The sequence below is a fragment of the Megalopta genalis genome, chromosome 5 (genome assembly GCF_051020955.1).
Source record: "Megalopta genalis isolate 19385.01 chromosome 5, iyMegGena1_principal, whole genome shotgun sequence".
Taxonomy (NCBI): Eukaryota; Metazoa; Arthropoda; class Insecta; order Hymenoptera; family Halictidae; genus Megalopta; species Megalopta genalis.
In genome coordinates this window covers 252,420-277,541 of record NC_135017.1, presented here as the reverse complement: position 1 = coordinate 277,541, position 25,122 = coordinate 252,420, and the positions used below count along the sequence as shown (strand labels likewise).

Here is a 25,122-nt window from a genome sequence, read left to right as displayed (position 1 = left end):
ATAACCTAATTATAATTTTAGTTTGCGGTATGATTTCCTTTTTATCGTGTGAAAGCATGTACGAAGTCATATGCAACAATGTACATACATATCTAAGAACAACACAATGACGTCCAGGATAATAAATCTACAAGAATAATAAAAATATTATGTAGAACACAAAAACATTTCATTTCACATTTTCGACTTATCCTCCCATATAAAAGTTCTTATCTTGATTGTGCCTATTGTTAATGTACGTACAACATTTATATTTAAATGTGCGATACTTATTCTGTAATTAATAAGTGTTATTTACTTCGTAAAATTTATTCAATTTATAAACTTATTCCCAGTTACTCAATTTCGAAATTTATTCGTATTTACTGAATTTAAAAACTTATTCATATTTACTCAACTTGGAAATGTATTTCTATTTAGTCAATTTAGAAACTTGTTCCTCTATACCCAATTTAAAAACTTATTCCTATTTACTCAAATTCGAAACGTATCCCTATTTAGTTAATTTAGAAATTTATTGATATCTACTTCATTTATGAAGCTGACCCGAGTCCATGTAAAGAACGGATGGGCAGCTTTTCTTTCAAAGAACTGATTCGAGCACGACTCGACAATGTAAAGGAATAGATATAACGAAGCGAAGTGAGACAGGTGTAGTACGTCGAGCATCAACGGTCGAGGAGGGACACCATGATTAGCAATGAATGAACGTGCGATGAAGAAAATCTGATTTTCAATAACTGTCGCATTTCTCTATAATAGTAACACAAATGGATAGCTGTAATTCTGCTGATTAAAATGAGTCCAAGGAATCTACAAGGTGACTCGCGTAACATGCACGTCTCAAATAACTTTGAAATTATGCTTTTTACAAAAAATGATTAAATACATGGTTTCAGAAGTGAGTACTTCTTCTTGTATATACATAGAGAGGTTTCTCAGTTTGCAAGATCAATTAATTTGAAGTTGTTTAAGATGTGTAGGTTATGTGACTCACCCTGTATAATAATACACTTATTGACAAACGTACTAAGATTTATATCGTGTTTGGACTCATTTTAATCGGAAGAATCTCAGCTATTCATTGATGCTACAATTATAAAAGTAAGACGAAAATTTACTTCATTCAGTCGCGGCTGAATGGCTTTTCACTATAGTCATTCTTTTTCCTTTTTCACTAAGATAAGGCCTCGCTGAGTTCGAGGCAGAGTGGTGATGGTAACCACGAAAAAGCGAGGTTCTCCCACCGCACCCCATGCTCCCCGAAATCCTCTAAGAACTGAATCCCTTCCATTCCTTCGGTAAGCTAGTACGGTAGTATGTAGTGAGGTGAAGGAGATGCGTGTCGATGCGAACGCGAACGCCACCGGCCACCCCGACGCCATGGTCAGTCATGGTCATGGACGTTACGGGTTATTGTGTAAAAATCAGTGAAAACATCGACGTTAAGTGGCGTTGACACACCGATGTTGTGATTTGTTGAATATTGCGAGCTTTATTGTATTTTAAATATATATTTGTTGTAAGTAAATCATTTTATAAGAATGGACTCAGGTAAGCCAAGTTTTTAATACATTTATTTAAACAGAATGAAAACATTTATAATTTTTTAAGAGTAGAAGTTATTGTAATAAGTTGTGTATGTTTTAAATTAGTTTTCCGAATTAAATACATAATAAATTTATGAACTATTAATTAATTTTATATTGATAGGCAGCGACAACATGAGTGCCCCTCCTGCAAAGAAGGTCTGTAAGAAGAGCAAATTTTATGACATTTGGCTGCATAATCCAGAATTTGTGTCGTGGCTTGAAAAGTGTGACAATCTGGAGAAAGCCAGGTGCAAGATTTGTGAAAAAATTATTATTGCCAACAAGACCAACTTGCATAGGCACAAAGATAGTTCCATTCATCAGCAGAATGTGCAGATCTTGCAAGAGGTAGCAGGAGAGGGTATGTCAAGAGCAGGTCTGTTCAATGATTCATTAAATGTAAAGAAAGCAGAATTACGATTTTGTTTGGACGTCGTTGAACATGACCGCAGCTTTTCTTCGTATGGACACTTTGTTACAATGCTACAAAAGGTATTGCCCGACAGTGAGATTGCAAAAAGTGTAACCCTCAAGAAAAGTAAAATGTCTGCATTAATTACAAATGTTATCAATTCGTACATACAGTCAGACACTGCTAAAAAGCTACGGAGCAACTTTTTTTCCATAATGCTGGAAGAAAGCATTGATAATGCTGACACAAAAAATTTAGTGTTTTTAGCTAGATTCGTTGAAGCAGATAAAATTTATACATCTTTGATTGATTGTATTAGGGTCAAGGAACGTGCGGCAGAACATTTATTCAAATGTTTGCAGCTCGTTTTAGAGAAACATGCGCTACCTATAAGCAACATAGTTGGTATATCCATTGATAATGCTAATATGATGGTAGGCAAACATAATTCCTTAGTTTCTCGTTTATTGAATATTAATAAGGAAATAGCAGTCTTTCCATCTGTGTGTCATTCAATACATCTGGTTGCGCATCATGCTTGTAACCATCTGCCACCATATATTGAGACATTTTTAAATAAAATGTATACATATTTCTCAAGAAGTCTACTTAGGCGAACTATGTCAAGAAAAACCCAACAGTTAATGAATATTATGCAACATAAAATAATAGAGCCATGCCCTACTAGGTGGTTAGCACTGTCAGAGTGCATTAAGGTCATTCTCCAACAGTGGACTGGCTTATTTTCAGTATTTGCAGAAGCAAATACACATAGTGATTCCAGTGCAATTGTAGTAGATATATATAACATTTTCGAAAATCGTCCACTTATTAAAGCGTATTTACAGTTTTTAAGATCAGTGTTAGGCGAAATGGCAAAATTTAATCTCATTTTTCAATCAAATAAAATGCTACTTCATGATCTATTGCCATCAAGCAATAGGTTGTTAAGATTTATGGGTGATTCTTTTATAAAACCGCATATTATAAGTACGGCGGAATTACATACAATTAATATTTATGATGAGGGTAATCTACTTGCAACAAATGAAATTATTCTTGATGATCGAACTTTGACCATTGTAAATGATATAAAAAATTCGAACAGACTTGAACAAAGTGAAATAGAAGAATTTTATATTAATATTAAACAATTTTATAAAGAAGCCTATAAAGGTATGGTAGAAAAATTACCTTTTAAGGAAAAACTTTTACAGGCATTAGATTTTTTAGATCCAAATGTAGCATTAAATCTTTCGAGTCACAGGGATCAAATGTACCGCATTTTAGATAAATTTCCTTCGAAATTTAATTCCGATGACATATTTGATGAATGGCGTAGATTAGGCTCTTATTTTGAACCTGCTAAAAAAACAGAATTATGTCAATTACAAATTCCGACATTTTGGCACAGCTTAAGAACAATAAAAGATCACGGTGGGCAATACGAGTTCCATAATATTGTTAAATTAGCAGAACTGTGCATGTCGCTACCACATTCAAGCGCTGATGTTGAAAGATTTTTTTCTTCACTTAGACACATAAGAAAAAGAAATAGAAATAAGTTAGAAACTCAGATGATCAGTGCACTCACGAGGATCAAATTGCATTTAATGAGTAGTGGTGTAAATTGTGCAAATTATGAACTGCCTCCTGACATGTTAGCATTATTTAATTATAAGATGTATGCCAAAGAACATATCCCACAAGAAGTAAATGGTGTTTTATTACCAGACGAGACTGAAAGTAGCGATAGTGACTACAGCGATGTAGTAGATATTTGTAGTTTGTAAGCATAATAATAATAATAATAGTAATAATAATAACAATAACGTGTACATTATCTCTGTATATATAATCTTTGTTTTATTAATGTATAATTATATATATATATCTTTGTATACATATATGTTGTATATGTATTATACATATTTTAATGTATATATGTTTATATTAGTTACTTTGTAAATAACTTTTGTATCTATACGGCTTACATAAGCATTATTGTAAGCAATAATTATCAAAATTTATTTCAAATAAATGAATTATATTTGTACTTTTCAAGCCCAAAACTATTAAAACCAGTTGCTTGGAAGAATTATTTTGTATTGTCTCACAAATATCCAAAAATATGTTAATTTTATATATTTATTTATATATATATTTAATATTATATATATAAATTTTTGCATAATTGAAATTATTGGTGTGCAATGCTATGATATTTTCTTCTCTTAACAATTTTTATATATATATAAATTTTGATATATAAAAATTGTTAAGAGAAGAAAATATCATAGCATTACACACCAATAATTTCAATTATGCAAAAATTTATACAGACGCATTGAATACAGGTTGGGGGACTACAAATGGTTTTGAGAAAGTGTATGGTTGTTTGGGATGACAAATAAGGATAGTATCACAGTAATTATGAAGAATTAAATTAGCGTTAGAGTTATTAGCAGATAATTTACACGAGTGTCAAATTCTTTTAAAAGGGTGGTGTACAACGTTCAGCTTACAATAAGTTAGGAAAAAATATTTGGTAATGGACAAAAGAAAGAAAAATTTGTACGATTGCATTTTATATTGCGTCATCAGACAATGAGCAAGCGGATCTGCTGTCAAGAATAAAACATGACAGTGAAGGGAGTTAAATTGTCATTCTTTGAAAATAATTTTGTGACCTTTTGGTATTCCGAAAATCGATCTATTCGCTTCACAAAAACGCACCAAGTATAAAAGATTTGTTTCTTGGAAGCCATTTTTGGGTATTCTACAAGTAGATGCATTTTTTATGCGTTTACATCTTTGACACTAATTTTGAAAACGTTTGTGAAAATTAAACGAGGCAGAGCACATGTATGTACATGTATTAAATCACAGGCAAATGCATGGATGGACAAAACATTATCTTTAAATTAGTTTGAAAATCATTTCAAACCATCTGTAAAACAATATCAGGAGGAAAAACAAAGATCAGGGAAAGTAATCTTATTGTTAGATAACTGTGAAGCCCATAAAGTTATGCTACAAGAAGATGAAGATTTTAAAATTATATGTATATTTATCACCGAATATAGCATCTATTCTTCAACCCATGCATCAAGGAATCGTAAAGAAAACAAAAAAAGTTTTTCGCCAGAAACTGCTGCAACGTGTTTCAACGTATAAGGGAGGAATAAATGAATTTTATGCCGACTGCACAATAAAAAAACTGCATTGACATTTTATCCGAATCCTGGTCAAATATTACGCAGAGATATTAATCCTGCTAGTACAGTTCCATTCAGTCGAAAACAGGAGAGGTTGAACCTGGTAGGCAAGGTATGATAAGTGAGATCACAGGAGAACAATGCACCCCGGCATATGTTGGACAATTTTTATTCAATTGTGAGGAAGCAGAAAGAGAGGATGAAGATATAGAAATAAAAGAAGAAACGGCAGAATTTCAAGAAGAGCCACAATAAATTTATGAATCTAGCAATAACGAAATTGGAAACAATGAATTACGTGTAACATTTGAGAGACTGATATTTTACAATGAAAAAGCACCAGCTTGCATACAATGCATGATGCAGAGAATAAAAATATTTTTCTTGGACAACAAAAATTAAATAAGTAAATACATATACATGCAATGGTGAAAATTTACAACCAATTTGAATATAAATTATTTACAAATTAATTTTTTTTTTACGTTATTTGTTATTAGGAAATAGAAGAAAACCATTAAAAAACCATTAGAAAACCGTAGACCACGATACTACATGATTCTAAAGATGATACGCCACAAAAGTTTAATATAGAATATAACTTTTCACTTATCTACTTAGTACATATATGCAGAATTATGTATAGTATTAATGCAGCTTTTTAATATACAGTCATTATTAATATATATGACAATATATATATGACTTATATAATCACAGTGATAATAGAATAAGATGAATTACATATTAAGTATTAAAGAAATAAATGTAATCGAAATTAAATCAATTAAAAGTGTTTGATTTTATTGTAATTAGAAATATCTGTCCAAACTACATCATGTTTAGTCTCATTTTAATCAGAAAACTATCAGCATTATGTTAAAAAAATATCAGTTTGTAAATATTAAAATTGAAAATAGTTGTGTCATTGTATTATGAGATGTCTTCCAAGAATTCGAGTCAAAGGAACCACGTTGTGTGCCGCAACTCACGTGTTGCGCCATAGCACCACGTCATTTAGGGAGACATTACTGTATATGGTGCTCCTCTACAACATCACTGGAGGGATGGAAGGGATGCAATTCGTAGAGAATTTCGGGGCATAAGGTGCGGTGGGAGAACCTAGCTTTTTCGTAGCCACTCTGATGGTGGATGAGGGGGTCGTGGAAAGGTCGTGTAAATTTAACAGTACGAATTTCATGTAAATTTAACCGTGCACCACTGTATAGTTTTATGTCGAGTCTTCTCTTTGGTGCATACTTTCCTATCGGGTTTTTATTAAGAGGCGTAATTATAATAATAATATAAATTTTATTATAAGACTTTGTCACGCACATACATAAAAACGAACATACATGAAATCGTTAATGTCAAACACGAGATTCATAGCGATCGAACCATAGTTATGAATGATGCATTAGCGTTTGTATTGTCAACAAGTCTCCTTACGTAAACAAACTATTTTTAGAAAAATGTGGATGCGCTTAATACTAACAAGTAAAACAGAGTTATATAATCCCAATGGTAACAAAAAATGGTAACCCAAAAAAATGGAAGTTCGATTTAGTCGAAAAGAGACCACTTTCCCCAAATAAAAGTCTGTCTGAATTTGATATAATTGTTCTACTTTACTCTTTGCATATGTTCTATCTTCGTAATTTCTTTGTTCGTCTAAAGCCATTTAATAAATAATATTTCCACAGGTATTAGCGTGAAGGTGAAAGGTTTCGCAGACACCTGTTGGACAACGGACAAACAAGAAATGGACGAGAGAGGACAGTACAGAGAGGGAACGCAGACGGTGACGGCCCACGAAGAGTATTTCGAAACCAAGTATTATCTGGTCGGATCAGCTTCGGGTAAGATTTTCTCTAATTTTATTTTGATATTTTTGAAAGGTGAAATACGCGAACATAATCAAAAAGTTATATAGTGTTTTATACAGGGTGTGGCACATAACAGTCTTCACGATTTCTTAAGCACTTTCGACAGTTTGAGAAAAAAATGTTTCGAATGAAAGTTAATCAGCATTTAGTCGGCTACATATTGAAAAATAACAAATTTCAAAAATTATTATTTTTTTTTACTAAAAGTCAAAGTCACCTTGACTTTTTAAAAATGGCACCCTGTATTTTTGCCTTCATAAGGTTATTGGTGATGAACAAATGAAGTCAACGACTTGCTGTAATATAATCTTCAGATGATCTTGACTTCAACAATTTAGGATTGAACAACAGAGATTGTTTATTATAAATTTTTCTTGAAAATTATGTTCTCTAAACCAATGGAGATTATATCTAGACTAAATATAACAATTGTAATGGATATAATATAACAATTATTTCGAAACTTTTATTGGTTCAACGATCTCATGTTAAGTTATGTTGACATTTAAAGCTAGTCATAATTTGCTTGCATGACTGGAATTGTACTCACAACTTTTCGATAAGCTTTCGATATTAACGCTTTTGTTGTTCAATCCTAAATGGCTGAAGTAAAGGTCATCTGAAGGCCATAGTACAGCAGGTCGTTGAATCCATATTTTCATCAGGGATAACCTTAGGAAGTCAAAAATACAGGGTGCCGTTTAAAAAAGTAAAGGTGTCCATGACTTTTAGTATAAAAACAATAGTTTTTGAAATTTGTAATTTTTCAGTATGTAGCCTATGGGAAATGGTTGTCTTATTAAATGCACACTTTAATATTCTTGTAAGAAGAAACTGTATTTTACGGCATGTCTGGAAATTCTTTACTGTATGAATCTTTTGCAGCAATTGACTTCGGAACCCCGAAAATAAAACTCGAGTAACCTCGTAACTTGAGACTGTTTATGCTTTGGTCCCATAAGTCCGAGCATTGATACAATGTATACTTTCTTGTCTCTCTTTCAAACGGTTCTGAGAATATTGATTTGTTTTTGCTCGCGGACAATAATGCCATTGTAGGCGATACGCAACGACATTCCAATATAGCCGACTAAATACTGTTTACCTTTTAATCGAAATATTATTCTGTCAAATTGTCGAAAGTACTTGGAAAGTCGTGACGACAGTTATGTGCCATCCCGTGTATAATACATATAGTGGTACCAAAAAATAATTTACATTTTCCCGAGTTTTTAAAATATTATTAACGTTTAAAATATCATAATTTTTAAAGTGGAAATCGTACAATAATAAACTTGGTTTCATTTACGTCTTATTATTTAAATTATTTATTGACATAACAAGATGCCAACCGAAAGAGAGAGTTTGAATTCAATAACGGAAACAACCATCTCCAACCGACACAACTCCACGAAAGAATCGCGAATCTGTACAGGGTATCCCATAACTATGTTAACACCCGGAAAGGGATGATGCCTGAGGTCATTTGAAGTAATTTTTCTCTTAGCAAAAATGCAATCCATGAATTTGCCTACGAGTTATTAACGAAAAATATTGACCAATGAGAGGCGAGATCAGCTGGTCCAAGGCAGCATAACCAACGAGTGCACGAAGTCCAGTTCCGCTCATTGGTTCAGCCGCCACGAGTCAGCTGATCTCGCCTCTCATTGGTCACTGTTTTTCGTTAATAACTCGTAAACAAAGTCGTGGATTGCATTTTTACTAAGGAAAAGTTACTTTAAATGACCTCAGGAATCACCCCTTTCCGGGTGTTAACGTAATTATGGGACATCCTGTGTAATAAAATAAAATGATAAAAGAAACTCCGATGTTATCAAAAAAAATTACATTACTAACCGTTATTTTTTAACAATCTTGAAGCCAATATGCGCCATCTTTATCATAATTGCTCATTTTATTTTGAGATATTTTTTAATATCATTATAAGAATGTAAACGAAATATATATGCTTCCATTTAAATAGAAATCATTGACCTTGAAATATTGTAAAAATAGTGATCTTGAGAAAAAAATATCTTTCGTCAATAAATTATAGTCACTTGAGATAGCATAACTTTATCGTTTAAAATTTGTTTATACGACTAACACTAACAGAGATATGTATCCAGGTGTTCTCGCTTAAATGTCTCACCCTGTATTTGTCGGATAACGAAAATGTGGTTTTAACGATCTATTTTGTTATTGGTTTAGGCAGTGAAATCGAAGTGCAAAGTGGAGAACACAAATTCCCGTTTCAGTGCGTCTTACCCGCGAACATACCGAGCAGCTTTGAATCTGATTTCGGATACGTTCGATACATCGCCAAAGCGACTTTGGACCGTCCTTGGAAGTTTGATCAAGAAGTGAAGAGCCCCTTCACGGTGATACAGCCATTCGACCTTAACCAAGAACAGAGGGCTTCGGTATGTACAATCATCGTTATACAAGGTGTCCCAGAAATGTCATGCAATTCGGAACTGGGGAGTTTCCAGCAGTCATTCGAAGTAACTTTTTCTTTAACGAAAATGCAATCCGCGGCTTTATTTACGAGTTGTTAACAAAAAACCCTGACCAATGAGAGGCGAGCTCGGCTGGCGCAAGGTGGCATAGCCAACGAGCGCACGAAGTCCAGTTCCGCTCACTGGCTCAGCCGCCACGAGTCAGCTGATCTCGCGTTCCATTGGTCACTATTTTTCGTTAATAACTCATAAACAAAGCCGCGGATTGCATTTTCGCTAAGGAAAAAGTTACGTTAAATGACCTCGGGAATCACCCCTTTCCGGCTGTTAACATAATTATAATATTTTTTAATTATAGGAAAATCATTCTTTTAAAATTTCTTCTTTCTACTGATTTAAATAGCATGTATATATACACGTACAGTATATAAAAGAAATTGTTTGCACTTTTATAGATTATTTAAATGAATATCTATTAATATTTATTATTGTGAAATCGGGATGAAGAATTAAGTTTACTTCTTAAAAGGTTGGAATGGTATAGGATAATAAGAGAGCAAAATTTTTTGTTACCTTTCATTTTTAGTTTAAAAGTATTTTATTGCGTGCAGATTTTCACTATATATTTTCACTACAAGCATTTTATTACAAATATTTTATCCATCAAGTTTTAAGATCGAATGAACCGTATGATGTAATCACGTGTCGTAAATTCAGTAAAAACAAAAGATCACAATCACAGTTGTAAATGAACTTGAATCGGAACAACCGTGTACGATTGTGATCGTGATTATGTGATCACAGCGATAAATCACGGTTAGTCACGTTATCTCTAATCGGTGCCACTGTGCGACGTCGCACAGTGATGCGAGCAATTGAAAAAATCAAAAAATTAATATTTCTTTTTTCGTAATCTAGAGCCTTTAATTACATTACATTAATTGCATTAATTAGTCTGAAACTTGCAAATGTTTTCATTATACTATCATTAAGTTACACATTTTTTTTTACTTAGGTCTGTTAAAAAATAATTTTCTTCACTTGGGTTAACCATATACGGAAAACTAGTTTCCAGAAAAAAAACCGTTTATAGTGTGAGCTACAGTTGTTAAACAAATATAAAGTATGAATGCCAGAATCCAAAATCACAAATGACTGTTTATGAAATGGCAAAAATTGTGGTTTTTTTGTCACAAGTATTCGAAACTAGTCAGAATTTTTATGGCTGGCTCTATTGCAAACGTAGCATGGCATAATATACAACGTGATCCTGTAATGTACAGTATGATCCAAATTTTAGTGGTCAGATGTTATCAGTATGTGTATTGTATGTGTTGAAAGAAGAAGAAAGCATTATATTACGTTATATTGATATAGTATATGGGTCTTTTAAATCTTTAAAAAAAAGCTATGGTAATAAGATAACAATATTTGTTTATTCTGTTTATACGAGCTATCTTTACTGCGTAACAGTGTGTCATACTTGTGAGGTTGACTCGAACAATTCTCATGAGGAAATATAGCTGATCTATTTTTATACTACATCGCAGTAACCGTAACTCTGTTACTGTTCTTTTAATTATGTTATATGTTAACTGCTACACTGGTGTCCATAAAAGAATACTTTGGTATTCTTAGTGTAGATCTGGTGTCCATCGGAATAACTACTTTTTGTATTTATTTCATTTCATCAAGGTAATTAGAAGAGATGAAATTTGATTTACATAACATTTTTAATAATGTGTATAAGTTTCATACAGTGAGCTTGAATCAATTTATACTTTGTGTCAATTTATGAAACTTGGAGAAACCAGATTTACTATAGCAATTTTTTTTGCTATCTTGTTATAGTTTATATACGTATTCCAGGAAAGTTTAGATTACGTGATAGCTTGCAATAAGAATTAATTTTTAAGCTTGATAAAAAGATTGTGTCAGTCGCATGTAGCTGACATGGCACTCAAGGTATTAATAAAGCTTTGGAAGAACTCTGTTTATTTAACAACCAGTGAAGTATTTAATACCCAATAACATACGACCATTAAAATTTTGAACACCCGGTATGTTTATTATCTGCTGTATGGAAATACAGAGATCAGAGTTAGAAAAAGTTCCGGAACTTTTTGTAAGTTACAATGCAATTTATTACGTGTATGTAGTACTTTTTGCAAAAAGTTTTCATACTTCCAAGTTCCAATAAAAATAGATGACATGAAAAATCAAAGTTCTTCTATATACAGGGTCTATCAAAAGTTACTCAAAATCGTGAAATGAGGGGTTTCCGAGGGGTTTACGAGTTATTAATGAAGAACAGTGACACGTTTACGATAAAAATGAGTAGATACTACATAAAACAAGAAACAAATTTATGGGGATTTACATGTAAATAAACTAAATTATTTTAATATTTAAACTGATACTTATAATTTAATTTATTTTAAACAATTTTGAATTCATATATATTGACATGAAATTATTAAATTAATAAATAAATTATTTCTTATCGACTTAACGACAGAGTTTTCACTGACACTGTTTGATGTGACACGGAGTCGTCGTAATCACGTTTGGCGAAGCGACGACAATATTGATCAACATTAATTTTCGAAGCCATACAGTGTGACACTAGATTTCTTAACACTAGATTTACGGGACACAAAAAAAAGCTGTTTTATATTAGTTTATAAAAGTAACAATAAGACATTTATCCTCTTTTTTTATACAGTGTTATTGTAACATTTGCCGTAAGTAACATATAAATTGAATAAATAACACATAAATATATCTTTACGATATGAATAATCGTAAATTAAAAAATTAGTAACCTGTCATTTTGATGGGCTCCGTGAATCTAGTGTTAACAAAAATATTTGCGATTGTAGAAGAACTAAACGTAACAGAATAGGCTGTATAATGCGTTTATGATTAAAATGAGAAGATGAAATACGAAATGATAAATCATGAAACGAATTTGAGAATACAGTAAATTGTCCCTAATTGACGCCTAGATTGTGCATAAAAATGGACAATTTGGGAAGAGAAGATACGATTATTTGATTATTGCGTCTCGTTTTTATATCGGCAACTATAAAAAATTGTCCATTTTTGTGTACAATCGGAGCGTCAATTAAGGAGAATTTACTTTCAGATTATTTTCAGTTTTTTAATATTAATTATTTGCATAAAATAATAGGTAATAAACATATAAGTTATTAAAAATAGCCTGTACACATTGTGCTAAGAGAAGAAATGCATTTAATGCAACAAATTTTTATTTTGTGTAAGAATACTTTTCCAATTCTTATTGATATATGTATAGACAGATATATTGATAAAATAATTGATCTTTTAATTAATATAAATTTGTTATTGACAATTCAGTGCGTCACGAACTCCAATTCATACAATATATTACTAATTTATATTTCGTAGATTTATATTAACATTTACAAAATCTTTTAACTATTTAAAGTATAGTTTAACTACATATTTGAATTGTTTTAATTTATTATTTTCTTATGAATTATTTCCTTTTAACTAAATTATTCAATTTCGATTGTATTTAATAAGACTGCAAACATTTCTAAAATACTTATTTTAGTAATATTTTAGTCAATTACCTACACTTATTTAATTGATCAGCAAAATCATTTTTTAAAGTGTGATAAAGAATATCTACATTTTTAAAATAATGTATTGTGTTTGGAAACAATTTGTCTTCTGAGTTTTAAACAATTTGTAGTATTTATAGTAAAAATCAATTTTAATGTGTTCTTTTTTCCAAAATGTTCCTCCAGGGCTTCGTTGCTTTAATTACAATTGTTTAATGTAAGTCAAGGCAAAAATCTAATAATTAGAGGATTACTTTATTAAAACAAAAGGTATAATCACTTTAGCTAATATCTTAAAATAATATATTTTACCAAACATTTTCAAATCCATAGTCTGAATGCAGTAACTTAATAAAAATAGATAATAATCTATCATTTAATCCAATAATACAAACTAAGCATAATATTATTTATATTAAACACGTATAAATAAGTACAAAACTAATTGTTTACTTCATTATGTTTCATAGGAGATCAATATTACGTTAAACATTTTAGTAAAATGTTTAATAAAATGATTTTACCAAAATGGGTTTTGAGTTCTGAGAAACCAAATCTATAAAATTGGAATCACATTTGCATTTTCAATTTTAATTTTACAATGGGTAATTGTTGTATGTCGTGCCGAGGATATTAAAATCTTCTTCGATTCAACAATAACAAATTTATTGTTGAATGTTTATCCTGCACTTGTCGCCGGCCGATTTAACCTTGGGCGACTGTTTCAAGGATCCGTGGTTGGCAGTGTTGGTCGGTTTAACAAATCGAATGGTTGTGAATCGTGTCTTAAATTAGTGTCCCTCTCGTGTCTCTATCGTCTCTATCGTCTCTATCGTCTCTGCGTCTCTGCGTCTCAGTTGTCTGTACCGTCTGGTGGTTTTCTACCGTCTCGTCGTTTTCTACCGTCTCGTGGTTTTCTACCGTCTCGTCATGCTGCGTCGGAGTATCGTCCCTTTATCGCCTCGCGGAATGTCTCGATAAGGCCCCGTTTGGGGGAAACGTCATCCCCATTCGCCGATTGACTTGAGGGAGGAGAATTTTCTCGTCCGATCCCCTCTTCGGCGGAGGACGCGAGCCCACCCTCAAGTCAATGGTGGGAAACCCCCAAAACGTGCCGAAAACGGCTGAGAATTCCGGAGCGAGATGTTACCCCGAAACAGCATGACGACGTGGGCCCGAACGGCCCGATATGGCTTTATGGCCCTTGGCCTGGCGACGGTCCCGAAGGCTTTATGGCCCTTGGCCTGGCGACGGTCCCGAAGGCTTATGGCCCTTGGCCTGGCGACGGTCCCGAAGGCTTTATGGCCCTTGGCCTGGCGACGGTCCCGAAGGCTCAAGGGGGCGACCGCTTTCTCGAAACCCGAGGTCGAGAGCATTTCGAGTGGTCGCACGTGCGGCGCAAGGGATGCGGACCCTTGGCCGCTGGTCGTTTGTGGGGGCAGCAGCATGTGTCCTTTCGGGACCGTACAGTAATTTTCTTCATTGACTAAAAGATTCTTTATGATGGAAATAAAATTAAAGTTTGCATACAGCTCAAATGTGTAAAGATCCGTAGTCTAACTATAACAGTTCCTCTGAAAAAATATAATGTAAGTATAATTTAAGTGGATCTGATTACTTTTGCGACTCACTTTACACTGTATAGTCTGCATACGACAAAAAAACAAGATCATTTGATCATCTAGTTTTTCAATAGTCTCTATTAAGTTCGTAGAAAGTTCATGTAAACATTAAATAAATGATATTTTAAAAAAGTGTAAAAAGTTTCAAATGAAAATAGTTGACTCGAGAAAATTTCAAAAAATTGTTTTCAAGATTATGTTCATTGAAATTTTGAGATCATCCTAGTTATTTTACATAGGAGCACTGTACATATTTTTAATAGTTAATAGTTAAAACGACCTTCAACGCGAAAAGATTAATAATAATTAATAAGGTTTAACAAAATACATTTAACACCAATCGATTTATAATTTTTTTAATTTAATATTTTTAATGTTGTTTTTGTGTCTTGAGTAACAATCATAGAATGTACAACGATCACGGAGAATATTATTTAAAAAATTCATAGATCAACTATTACAAACTGAATAATCGGTGTAGTAATTGAGAAAGATGAATGAAGGACATATTTCAATTACAATAAATACTAAAAACAACGTGCATTGACAACAAGACTTTTTTGTAAACAATTTATGAATGATTCTCTAGCCCTCAGTATAACTTTCATGTTTCGTGTCGTCATTGGAATGTTGTCAAGAACTTCTGATTTAATTATATAATATAAATATTTATTATTTTTAATTAATCATTAAAATATAATTTCTTTATATGCAACACATTCATCTGACGTATTATAAAAGAAAAGTAAGGAAACATCTCCTGAAATAGAAAAATGTAAATCGAACTTTAAAGAAAAAATTGTAAGCTTTGAAATGTTGTATGATATGTTACCAAATATAAAAATTTGTATTTTTGAATGAATACGCAGCAACCTAATAAAATAAAAATTTTAATATAATCTGTTATATATCAACCCTTTAAAATTTTAATAGCTTTTATGGCTCTGGCAAATAAATATTAATGACAATACCATTAGTATATTGTAATAAGTATCTGAAAGAATACAAATGCTATTTGAACAGTGTTTCATAAATATATCAACCGTTACAAATATTATTTGAAATTATGTACTTCTAATCAGAATGACCTTGACAAAATTGTGAAGGTCATATCGATTGTAGATCGATGCTCTAAAGAGCTCTTCTACCAAATAATTTCATTTTAATTGTTATGTATGAAAGCAACAATATTAATCATTTAGCGCAGAGGAGAATTACAAATGTAACTACGGTCGCGTTGTGAGGGCCTATTGATATCGTTGTGGGCTATCGGGTAGGGAAGTAAAAGGAGTGAGATTTTTATATATTGGAAGGACTAACAAGGGGAGGTCCCCAGGGTTGATGTTCACTTTTTTATGAGATTTGGTGCAGTGATAGAACTTTGTACAGTGGCCGGCGGCCACTAGCATGGCACCGATCATTGGTCGGTTTCCATACAAAAAGCGGAGAAAAGTGTGTTTTAAAAAATATCCCTATAATGTATAATTTATTCACTAGTAGTCAATTAGTCATGTGGCTTATTATTTATTATGATCTTTTTTACTATTTGTTCATTTTGAACACAGCTATATGGCTTCAAAGTGGCCCATCTTCGAATTTTTAATTATTTTGTTCTTTACAAATTAAACTTGCAAAGTAGATCTAATAAATTACATGTTTTAAAAATATATTATCATTAACATTTTTGTCTTATATCAAACATTTGCTTGTTTCTGTATCCTCTGCATTGGGTAAAATTATATTAACCAGTTGTTCTGGTATTTTCTCTGTTTTATATATGTCAGAGTTAAACAAATTTATCGCTCTTTGCGACACTTCCCACGTAATGCAATTTTCATTTTGTGCTTTTAAATGTAACTGTATTCGTGCCAGTGCACTTACTGCCTGGCTTTTCAGTCTATTTCTGTCTTTCGTTTTAACGTTTGTTATAAAAGAAAGACATTTTTCTACATCTGCATTTGAATGTGGTAGTGCTAAACAAAGTTCAGCTAAGTTTGCAAGGTTGTGGAATTTATATTCATCAGTGAAATCTTTGATATTGCCAAGTGTATGCCAAAATTCTGGAATTTTCATTTTTATTAAATTATCCTTCTCTGACGGTGAGAAATGTGAAGGTAATTCACGCCATTCTATGTCGATTGTATCTTTATCGAATTTAGATTCAAATTTTCCTACGATACTATGTATTTGGCTATTGTGATGTTCAATGTATAATGCAATCTTAGGATCCAGAAATTGTAAATCATTTAAAAATTGTTCGTTGAATGGTAACCTTGTTATTGCGCCTTTGTATGCAGTTTTATAAAATGTTTGTACATTACTATAAAATTGAACAATTTCTTCAGAGGTTGCTTCCTTTTTGTTTTCAATTTCACTGATTGTTGCTTTTGCTTTTTCAGAAATATCTATCGCTTGTAAAGGGAGTAAATTGTCCTCATCGTCTATATCGATAAATAATATATTGTCCGTTCGCATACAATTTGGCTTGATGAATGTGTCACCTAAGAACCTTAGGAATCTATAACTCTCGGGTAAGATGCAGTGTATTAAAATATTGGATCCTTGAAATAAAAGATTAAATTTCGCAAATTTCTTTAATATATAATCCAAAAATTGTAAATATACTTTTGTAAATGTAGACTTTAATGGAATAAAAATTTCACGACCGTTTTCTAATCCACAAATAGTAGTCTCTGCGAAAAGTCGAAATAACGTGTCCCATTGCTCCAAAATAACAGTGGTAGACTGTGATAAATGTAACCACCGAGTTGGACATGGCTCGATTATTTTTCTTTTAGTAACATTCAAAACTTGTTGTGGCTCTTCCAGCAGAGTTTGTCCCATTAGAGATTGTGCGAAATAGTAATATATTTTGTGTAGAAAATCTATTATATATTTAGGAATGTGTTCTGTAGCATCGTATGCAATTAAATGCACTGAGTGACATGTGCACGGAAACACAGCCACTTCTTTGTTAATTGCTAATACTCTCGATACAAGGGATTCGTGCTTAATTATGACACTTGTGTTATCCATACAAATGCCAACTACATTATTTATATTTAAGCTATTCTTTTCTAGCACATACTGTAGGCATTTAAATAAATTCTCCGTGGTACCGTCCTTAATTCTTAAGTACTCTAACAAATCTATTCTAATTGCACCATTATTGACATATCGTACTAAAATACATAAATTTTTTGTGTCAGATATATCCGTACTCTCGTCTACAATAATAGAGAAGTACTTATTTTTTAATATTTCAATATTAATTGAAGCAACTTCCTTGTTAATGACATTTTGAACAAGTGCATTTGCTTTGCATCTTTTAAGTGAAAGGCTTTTTAATATTAGTGAGTCTGATATTGCCCCTTTTAACATTCCCACAAAATGATTGTAAAAATTGAAGCTACGGTTGTGCTCCACGATGTCCATACAAAACCTTAGTTCTGCCTTTTTCACTCGGACAGTATTGTTGTCTGAGGGTGATGCAGCTTTGCCCATTTCCTCTGTTGCGAAGATCCTTAGAGCTTCTTCGTTTATCTGATGAGCACCCCCTGCTCTATGTTTTTTTAGATGTGTTAAGCCTACTCTTAAAGTCTTGTCGCAGAGCTTACATCTGGCTTTATACACGTCCTCGCATTTTTCCAGCCATAAGACAAATTCAGCCTTTTGCAGCCATTCGTCTCTAAATTTCTGGCGATACATTCTCTTTGTACGAAGTGGAGTTAAGTCAATGCTGCTACTGCCTGTTAATATAAAATTCATTATTATTTTATAATTTTATTCTCACACACAACATTTTAATATTTAATAATTACAGATTACAAGGTATCCATCAATACGTACCGTTTGAAATAACATATAATTGGTGATGTTATGAAAGAGAGTCAAATGTATTTCTTATGTTTGTTTTTTTACGTAGAATGCGTTAACGTTAGAAGGTCATTTAAAGGTTATTTTAATTCTTTTAAACATAAGAAATACATTTGACGCTCTTTTCGTGAAGTAACCCGTTTACCAATTATTTTAATTGGTACTTATTGATAGGCATCCTGTATATTACATGCCATACGATAAAATAAACAAATAGATAAATTCAACATCCTGATACAGGGCTAGCAATTAACTGTGCTGTCGAGTGGTGTCATCCAATTCCATTTGTGAGATCTTTCCCGTAGTACATTTGAGAGCAGTCTAGCAAAATGCTCTGTCTCTGTATGTGCAGTTAATTCCAAGCCATGTCCTAATAATGAACGGATATAATGAATTTCCGAAAGGGACCTGTCCCCGGTGCGAAAAACCCAAATATAAAATATTAGCTTCAGGCATTTAGTCGTTTTCAAAATTAATGAAATACCTAAGCTATTACTACCATGGTATACGTATAATGGTATACCTAGGTATACCTACGCGGTTATAGCGGCGTGTATTTAGGGATGCCATAGAAGCAGGGGTTGAAAACAGTTATGGTATCAGTTTCTGTTCTTGAAACAATTACAAAGAAGCGAGAAAGTCCCATAACTGTTATAAGAAATATTGTTTTCGATTTCGATGCTTCAGAATATTATATTGATTCCATAACCGTTACACTTTTCGATTTTCGGTTTCCAATCTCAACAAAAATAGCCAACATCCCTAGCTGCAGCTACATAGTCAGTAATACAAAGTGTATTGCAAAGATGTGATCATATCACATGCATTTTCGATATAAATATAGAATCCATACTTTTAATACCTCTACAAAATAATAATAATAATAATAATAATAATAATAATAATATGCTGGCAAAAGGTGTTAAAAAATGATTGAAATTATTCTGTTGATTAAAATGTAGGATTTCTTTAATAAATCAATTCAAAAACAAAAGAAGATTTTGATTACTTTACGGTTTACCTAATATTTATTACGAGAAATAGAGCTGTAACCGAAATGCATGACTGAAACCCAAAACCGAAAGATAGCAGTAATAGAATCGATATGAAATCAGTTTTGAAGAAGCAAAACCGAAACCAATATAAGTCAAAATCGATATACATAACAGTTTGAAACGATTATTTTCAGAACGTTTTCAATTTCTGCGTAGAAGTGCTCAGAAGCGATGGGGAAGCAGTAGAGAGGGGAGTGGAAGTAAAAAAGAACTTGTGTGGGGAAGCTGCCCCCTCCACTTCTAAACACTTCTATGGCATCTATTGTAGTGTAGCAGAGGTCTGCCACTTTTCTAACGACCACTGAGTGTTGCTTTTAGATTAAAAAATAAAAAATTTATTTCAATTAAAATTTAAAATTATTTAATTTTAAATGTAAAAATATTTTATACTAGATTGACATATATTATTTAATATTTGACAAGTAAAAACATTGCAACAACAAAAATGGACAGATATTCGATTCAATGCCTGTTTATTATTAAAAATGATTACAAGTTTGGTGAAGTTCTTGTTCTTCAGAGCGAACACTACGATAATGTTGTTTACTAACTTTATCTGCAAATAAACCACATTCTTCAAATTTTTGAATTATTCTTCCGATTTGCATGTTTGATAGACAGTTTTCTATTCCATATTCTGTACGATATTTTCTTCCATCTCCTGCATAACTTTCACCAAATTTGTAATAGTTTTGATTAATAGACAGGTGTTGTTGAATCGAATATCTCCCCATTTTTCTTTGTCGCAATGTTTCTACTTGTCAAATGTCAAATAATACATGGCAATCTAATACGGAAAATTTAAACGGCGCGAGATTTAAAAGTAACACTCAGAAATGGACACCCTTTATAACGGTTGAACCTCTAAAAAAGATATCTTCTTTATACAAAATAAAGAACTTGATTTCAGGCATTTTAGAGATATTTAATGTTGTTGAACGTGAGAATTGTTAGAGTGAGTCGATCGCTTCGCACACTCGAAAAATAAATTAACCCAGATCGATTGCACTTACTAGCAAATTTAAAAATGACATCCTATAGATATTAAAATCAGTGGCGCTTCTACTTTATCGACTGCTAAACTGCGTCATTGAATGTGTTAACGACTGCTTTGAGTGCATAACATTCAAAGTTTTGTGAATATTTTGAAAATGACTAAATATTCGAAGTTAATATTTTATATTTGTGATCCTTCCTCTTCCAAGTACAGTCTAATCGACAGATTGAAAATAATGATAACACAAGAAATAGGAAAAGTATTAAATATATTTACCTGCATCCATATCGGAATTTAAACTTGAATATGGTGAAACTTCAAAATTCACGGGTTAAACAACAATTTAATATATACAGTTTATCGTAAGAGAAACACACTCTGAACCGTTTTTCAAACGGTTCAAGCTCAGAAACCAAATGAATGATACCGCCACGCCGCCGCCACATGCAGGATTGCCACGAAAGTATTCAAATCCACCGACCGACCGCACACTCTGTATCCCGAAAGAGTAGTGGAGCACAGTTCGTCGGCATCTACGGGAGAGGTAGGGCGAGCGGTCGGTCGATTTGAATTCTTTGATGACAACCATGGCCACATAGCGTCGCTTGTGGCATCATGACGCGTCGCACTGTGAAGCGAAGTGAAGTTTAGGACAATAATCGTAACTTTTAAACTAATTAATTTTCGACCTAAGTACGTTAATAATTTTTTATAGGGAATATAAAGATAAATCGATTTGTACATAAATAATACACAGTTGCGTTAAAAAGATTGCAACGATTTTGCTTTTTTGTTGAATAAAGAAATCTTTTATCAACATTTAGTATCGTAATTCTTTAGAAACTGTGTACCAGACTAATTTTTATTCGAAACGTTTTTTTTTTTATTAAGAATTACTAGGTGTCGGGTAACACACATTCTAACATAATACATATATATATATACACATAACTGGTACATATTTAAACATAATACATAAACAAGTAACAAATATTTCAATGTAGCAGGATAGTAAATAATAATATAATATAAATAAATTATATACAAATATGTAATACATATACCAAAATAATATATAAACAATTAACAAATATTTTAATATAACAGGTTAATAAACAATAAGAAATGATGTACAAAACAATATATATATATTTATAAGTATTCAATTTTGAAGCTTCCCGAATGTGCTTTAATCTATTGTTAATACCTACACATAGAAGGTTGCAAAATTTGTCTAAACCTTTGTAAATTTCTTCTGTGCAATCGTTTAAATGGAATGTGTTCTGAATGAAACGAAATACACTCAAGAATGTCCCGATTTGTTCTCGGACTCGTTACTAAAAACTATGATTACAATTACAAGTGCAGGCCCCTGCAAGAAAATTTTGTATAACAATATCGAGGACGATTCATAGAATAGTTTTTCGTTGAAATCCCAGAACATGTTTTATCTATTTGGAGAAAAGTTAAGTTAAAGATAATCAAACGTATATATAGTAATTTTTCTTTAATTCGCGCACAAAAATGGACAATTTGGTAGTTACCGATTATCAACAACTATAAAAACGAGACGTAAGGCTCAAATAATCGTATCTTCTCTTCTCAAATTGTTCAAACTGTAGTAGGTCCTCAATGGACGTGTTACTTCGGGACAATAAAACTGAATATACGACAAGTAATTAAACCATTTCACAATCAAAATAACAAGTGAACCACACAACTTGCACACATCAAATGACTTTCAGGTATTACATTTTATGAAAAATGACTAAATACAAAAGTTCAAAGGAGGCAACTTTTCTATTTAATCATTGTTCATAAAACGCATAATTTACAAGTTATTTGATGCGTTGATTCACTGTGCATGAGTCTAAAATTAGTCCTTATTATTATAACTCATTCAAAATCACTCATTATTATTTTATGTTAAATTAAAAAATTGTTGAACTACTGGTTGGATGGTACACATATTTGTGATGTCATTACACATGTACGTGATCTAAATGGAAATTGATAATTTTCAGGAAAGGATTCAAGAAGAGATGAATAAAACGTTCTGCTGCCTATGTTGCGCGAGTGCGCCCTTAACCGTTAATTATTCTTTACCGGTTAGGGGATACGTATCAGGACAATCGATGCCAGTAAAGATCAATGTGGAAAACGCATCGGGTGTAACGGTGGACACTGTGAAGCTCATTCTTTGTAAGGTATGCAGTACTTTGTTTCTACAGTGTGTTTCCGAATTTCCGTTACATAAGAGATTCTTTAAAGAGTTATTAACGAAAAACGCGGACCAATTAGAGAACAGCGTACAGCTGACGCGTTTCGGCGCAGTAACAAGCTCGACGCGGCATTGATCGCGAGGGCGGGGCATCAGGTATACTCGTTCTCTGATTGGTCCGTGTTTTTCGTTAATAACTCGTAAACAAAGCCTCGGAGAACATCCTCGCTAAGGAAAAAGTTACCTCAAATCACGCGAAGGATCACCCCGTTCCACGTGTAACACTGTTTTTCGAAAGGTAAAACATGAAGTACAGTGATTTATTGAAATATTGGGTCACCTTTTCAAACTAAATAATTTCTTTAAAATTAGACCAAATGACATGAATTTTGTTGAAGTGTTAGGAAGACTAGTTTATCAGACACATTATTTAAACATTTTTTTGCAAAAATTACAGCTGATTTCAATAGCAAAATAAATATAATAATTATTAAAAAATGATGTTCCTTAATTTTTTTATCTGGGTCTGGAACAAGAATCTAAACAATGATTTTTGTAGATCTGGGTAGCATATACGTATTGAAAATTTTATCGAAATCGAAGAATGTTATTACGAATGAACTGCCGATCTTTTTGCAAAAGAAAAATTGTCTATATTAATTGTAAGAAACATCAGTTCAACCCTTTGCACACGAATAGCGTCTCTGAGGCACGGCTAAAAATTGCGACATCATTTTTTAAAGTAATTTTTATATTATTAAATCGGTTTATATTTAAAAATACGAAAATGCAATACGAAAATAATATAAAATCAAAATAGTATACGTTGAAAGAAATATCTTAGTTTTCAATTCAATGTAGCTTCGAGTGCAAAGAGTTATGGATTGTAAAAAGTTAAAAATACTGCAGTAGCATTCTTGAATTATTCCAATGCCCTTTACAGTTGTATATTTTATCTATTCATTTTTTTTTATAAATGCATAAAATCCGCAGTCTGTTTATGAACTACAATTAGTGACAATCACAAATTTGTATAACTTTTGATCAATAACTGTGAGAAATCTGGACATTGTTAGATTTTTTAATGGTTGTAGCTAGCCTCTACGTTGATCAGTCATTTTATAATTTGTGTTTTGATTTTTTGTACAAATTTGTTTAGACATTGTCTAGTAAATTAGCCCACCTAACGTCTAAAAGAAATTCAAACAATCTGGTCATGCAGTCTAAAAATGCAAGCAAGTATTCGCGTGACTAGTGTACACGTGAAAATAAGTTACGCAAGGAGTGGGGGCGTTCACCGCGTGAACGTTACAATTCCCAGTAGACACGCCACGCCGCTGTACAGGACTCTCGGCACATGCGTTACCTATGCCACTCCTTGCGTAACTTATTTTCTCGACTACACTGGGTGTGACGTGTGGTGACGACACACGATGACCATCTGTAAGCAAACGCGACGGGCAATACGTTGACGAATATTCGAAATTATTTCACAAGTGCGTAAAAGTAGAAATTTTGAAGAAAATAACGGTCAAAAGAAAACTTTTAGAAACTAACATCTTCAAATTGCTTTTTAAACTATTAAATTTTATCAAAATTGATGATGTGTAACTTTTTACACATAATTACCGTAAAAATTACTATCGAAGAAATGAAACGATAAACAAAAAACATTTCGTACTCTATTATTTTGATCTAAATTGATTATTTCCTGAATAAATTCTTCGAAACCAACTCTGCGTCAAATAAATATTATAAAAATGGCAGTGTGCCTCCTGATTATAACGTAGTTTAATGCCTAGAGCAGGGTACGGAATTAACCAGCATGCGACATTCAGATCGCGAGGGCTACACCTAAGCACCTCAGGCGCGTGTGCCTGTCGCTTTATAGGCGCGACATTTAGACGATTACCGGGGGGCAAGACGCGCGACGATAATCAGGAGCCGCGTATTGGTTAATTTCGTGACCTGGTCTAAGCATCACACTACGTTACAATCAAGAGGGACATTGTCATTTTTACGATATTTATTTGACGCAGATTTGGGCAAAATTTAGTAGGCCTTCGCGATTCTTATGTTGCGTGCTGGACAATTCCGTGCCCTGGCCTAAACCATTCTAGGTAATCAGTGTATCTCAAAGCAACTCTTTCGAAAAACAGACCAAGACAGATAC

The 25,122-nt window shown here is 32.5% G+C and overlaps 3 protein-coding genes across 10 annotated transcripts in view; 2 read left to right on the top strand and 1 right to left on the bottom strand.

The window, feature by feature from the left end:
- The window catches only part of LOC117227705 (arrestin domain-containing protein 17), a 42,525-nt gene that overhangs the window by 14,721 nt on the left and 2,682 nt on the right, over positions 1-25,122 (top strand). For all 7 annotated transcript variants that reach the window (XM_076522399.1, XM_076522397.1, XM_076522393.1 and 4 more), the window contains 3 exons: positions 6,926-7,081; positions 9,320-9,531; positions 22,753-22,935. In XM_076522399.1, coding sequence (XP_076378514.1) covers positions 6,985-7,081; positions 9,320-9,531; positions 22,753-22,935 — 492 coding nt within the window. In that variant the 5' untranslated portion in view covers positions 6,926-6,984. The remainder of the gene's footprint in view (positions 1-6,925; positions 7,082-9,319; positions 9,532-22,752; positions 22,936-25,122) is intronic.
- LOC117227702 (uncharacterized) lies at positions 961-4,060 on the top strand. Its single transcript, XM_033483178.2, has 2 exons — positions 961-1,554; positions 1,714-4,060. Exons 1-2 carry the CDS (start codon positions 1,545-1,547, stop codon positions 3,795-3,797), a joined length of 2,094 nt encoding a protein of 697 aa, XP_033339069.2. The 5' UTR covers positions 961-1,544; the 3' UTR covers positions 3,798-4,060.
- On the bottom strand, positions 3,233-21,218 carry LOC117227703 (zinc finger BED domain-containing protein 5-like). 2 transcript variants are annotated; one of them, XR_013033543.1, is made up of 2 exons: positions 21,005-21,218; positions 3,233-3,369 (listed from the first exon to the last, which is right to left on the bottom strand). XR_013033543.1 is itself a non-coding variant. In XM_033483180.2 (2 exons), the coding sequence occupies exons 1-2, from the start codon at positions 21,012-21,014 to the stop codon at positions 16,490-16,492; spliced, it is 2,070 nt and encodes a 689-aa protein (XP_033339071.2). In that variant the 5' UTR covers positions 21,015-21,218; the 3' UTR covers positions 15,141-16,489. The 2 variants fall into 2 exon arrangements, 1 of the variants encoding a protein (XP_033339071.2); XM_033483180.2 differs by lacking the exon at positions 3,233-3,369 and adding an exon at positions 15,141-18,549.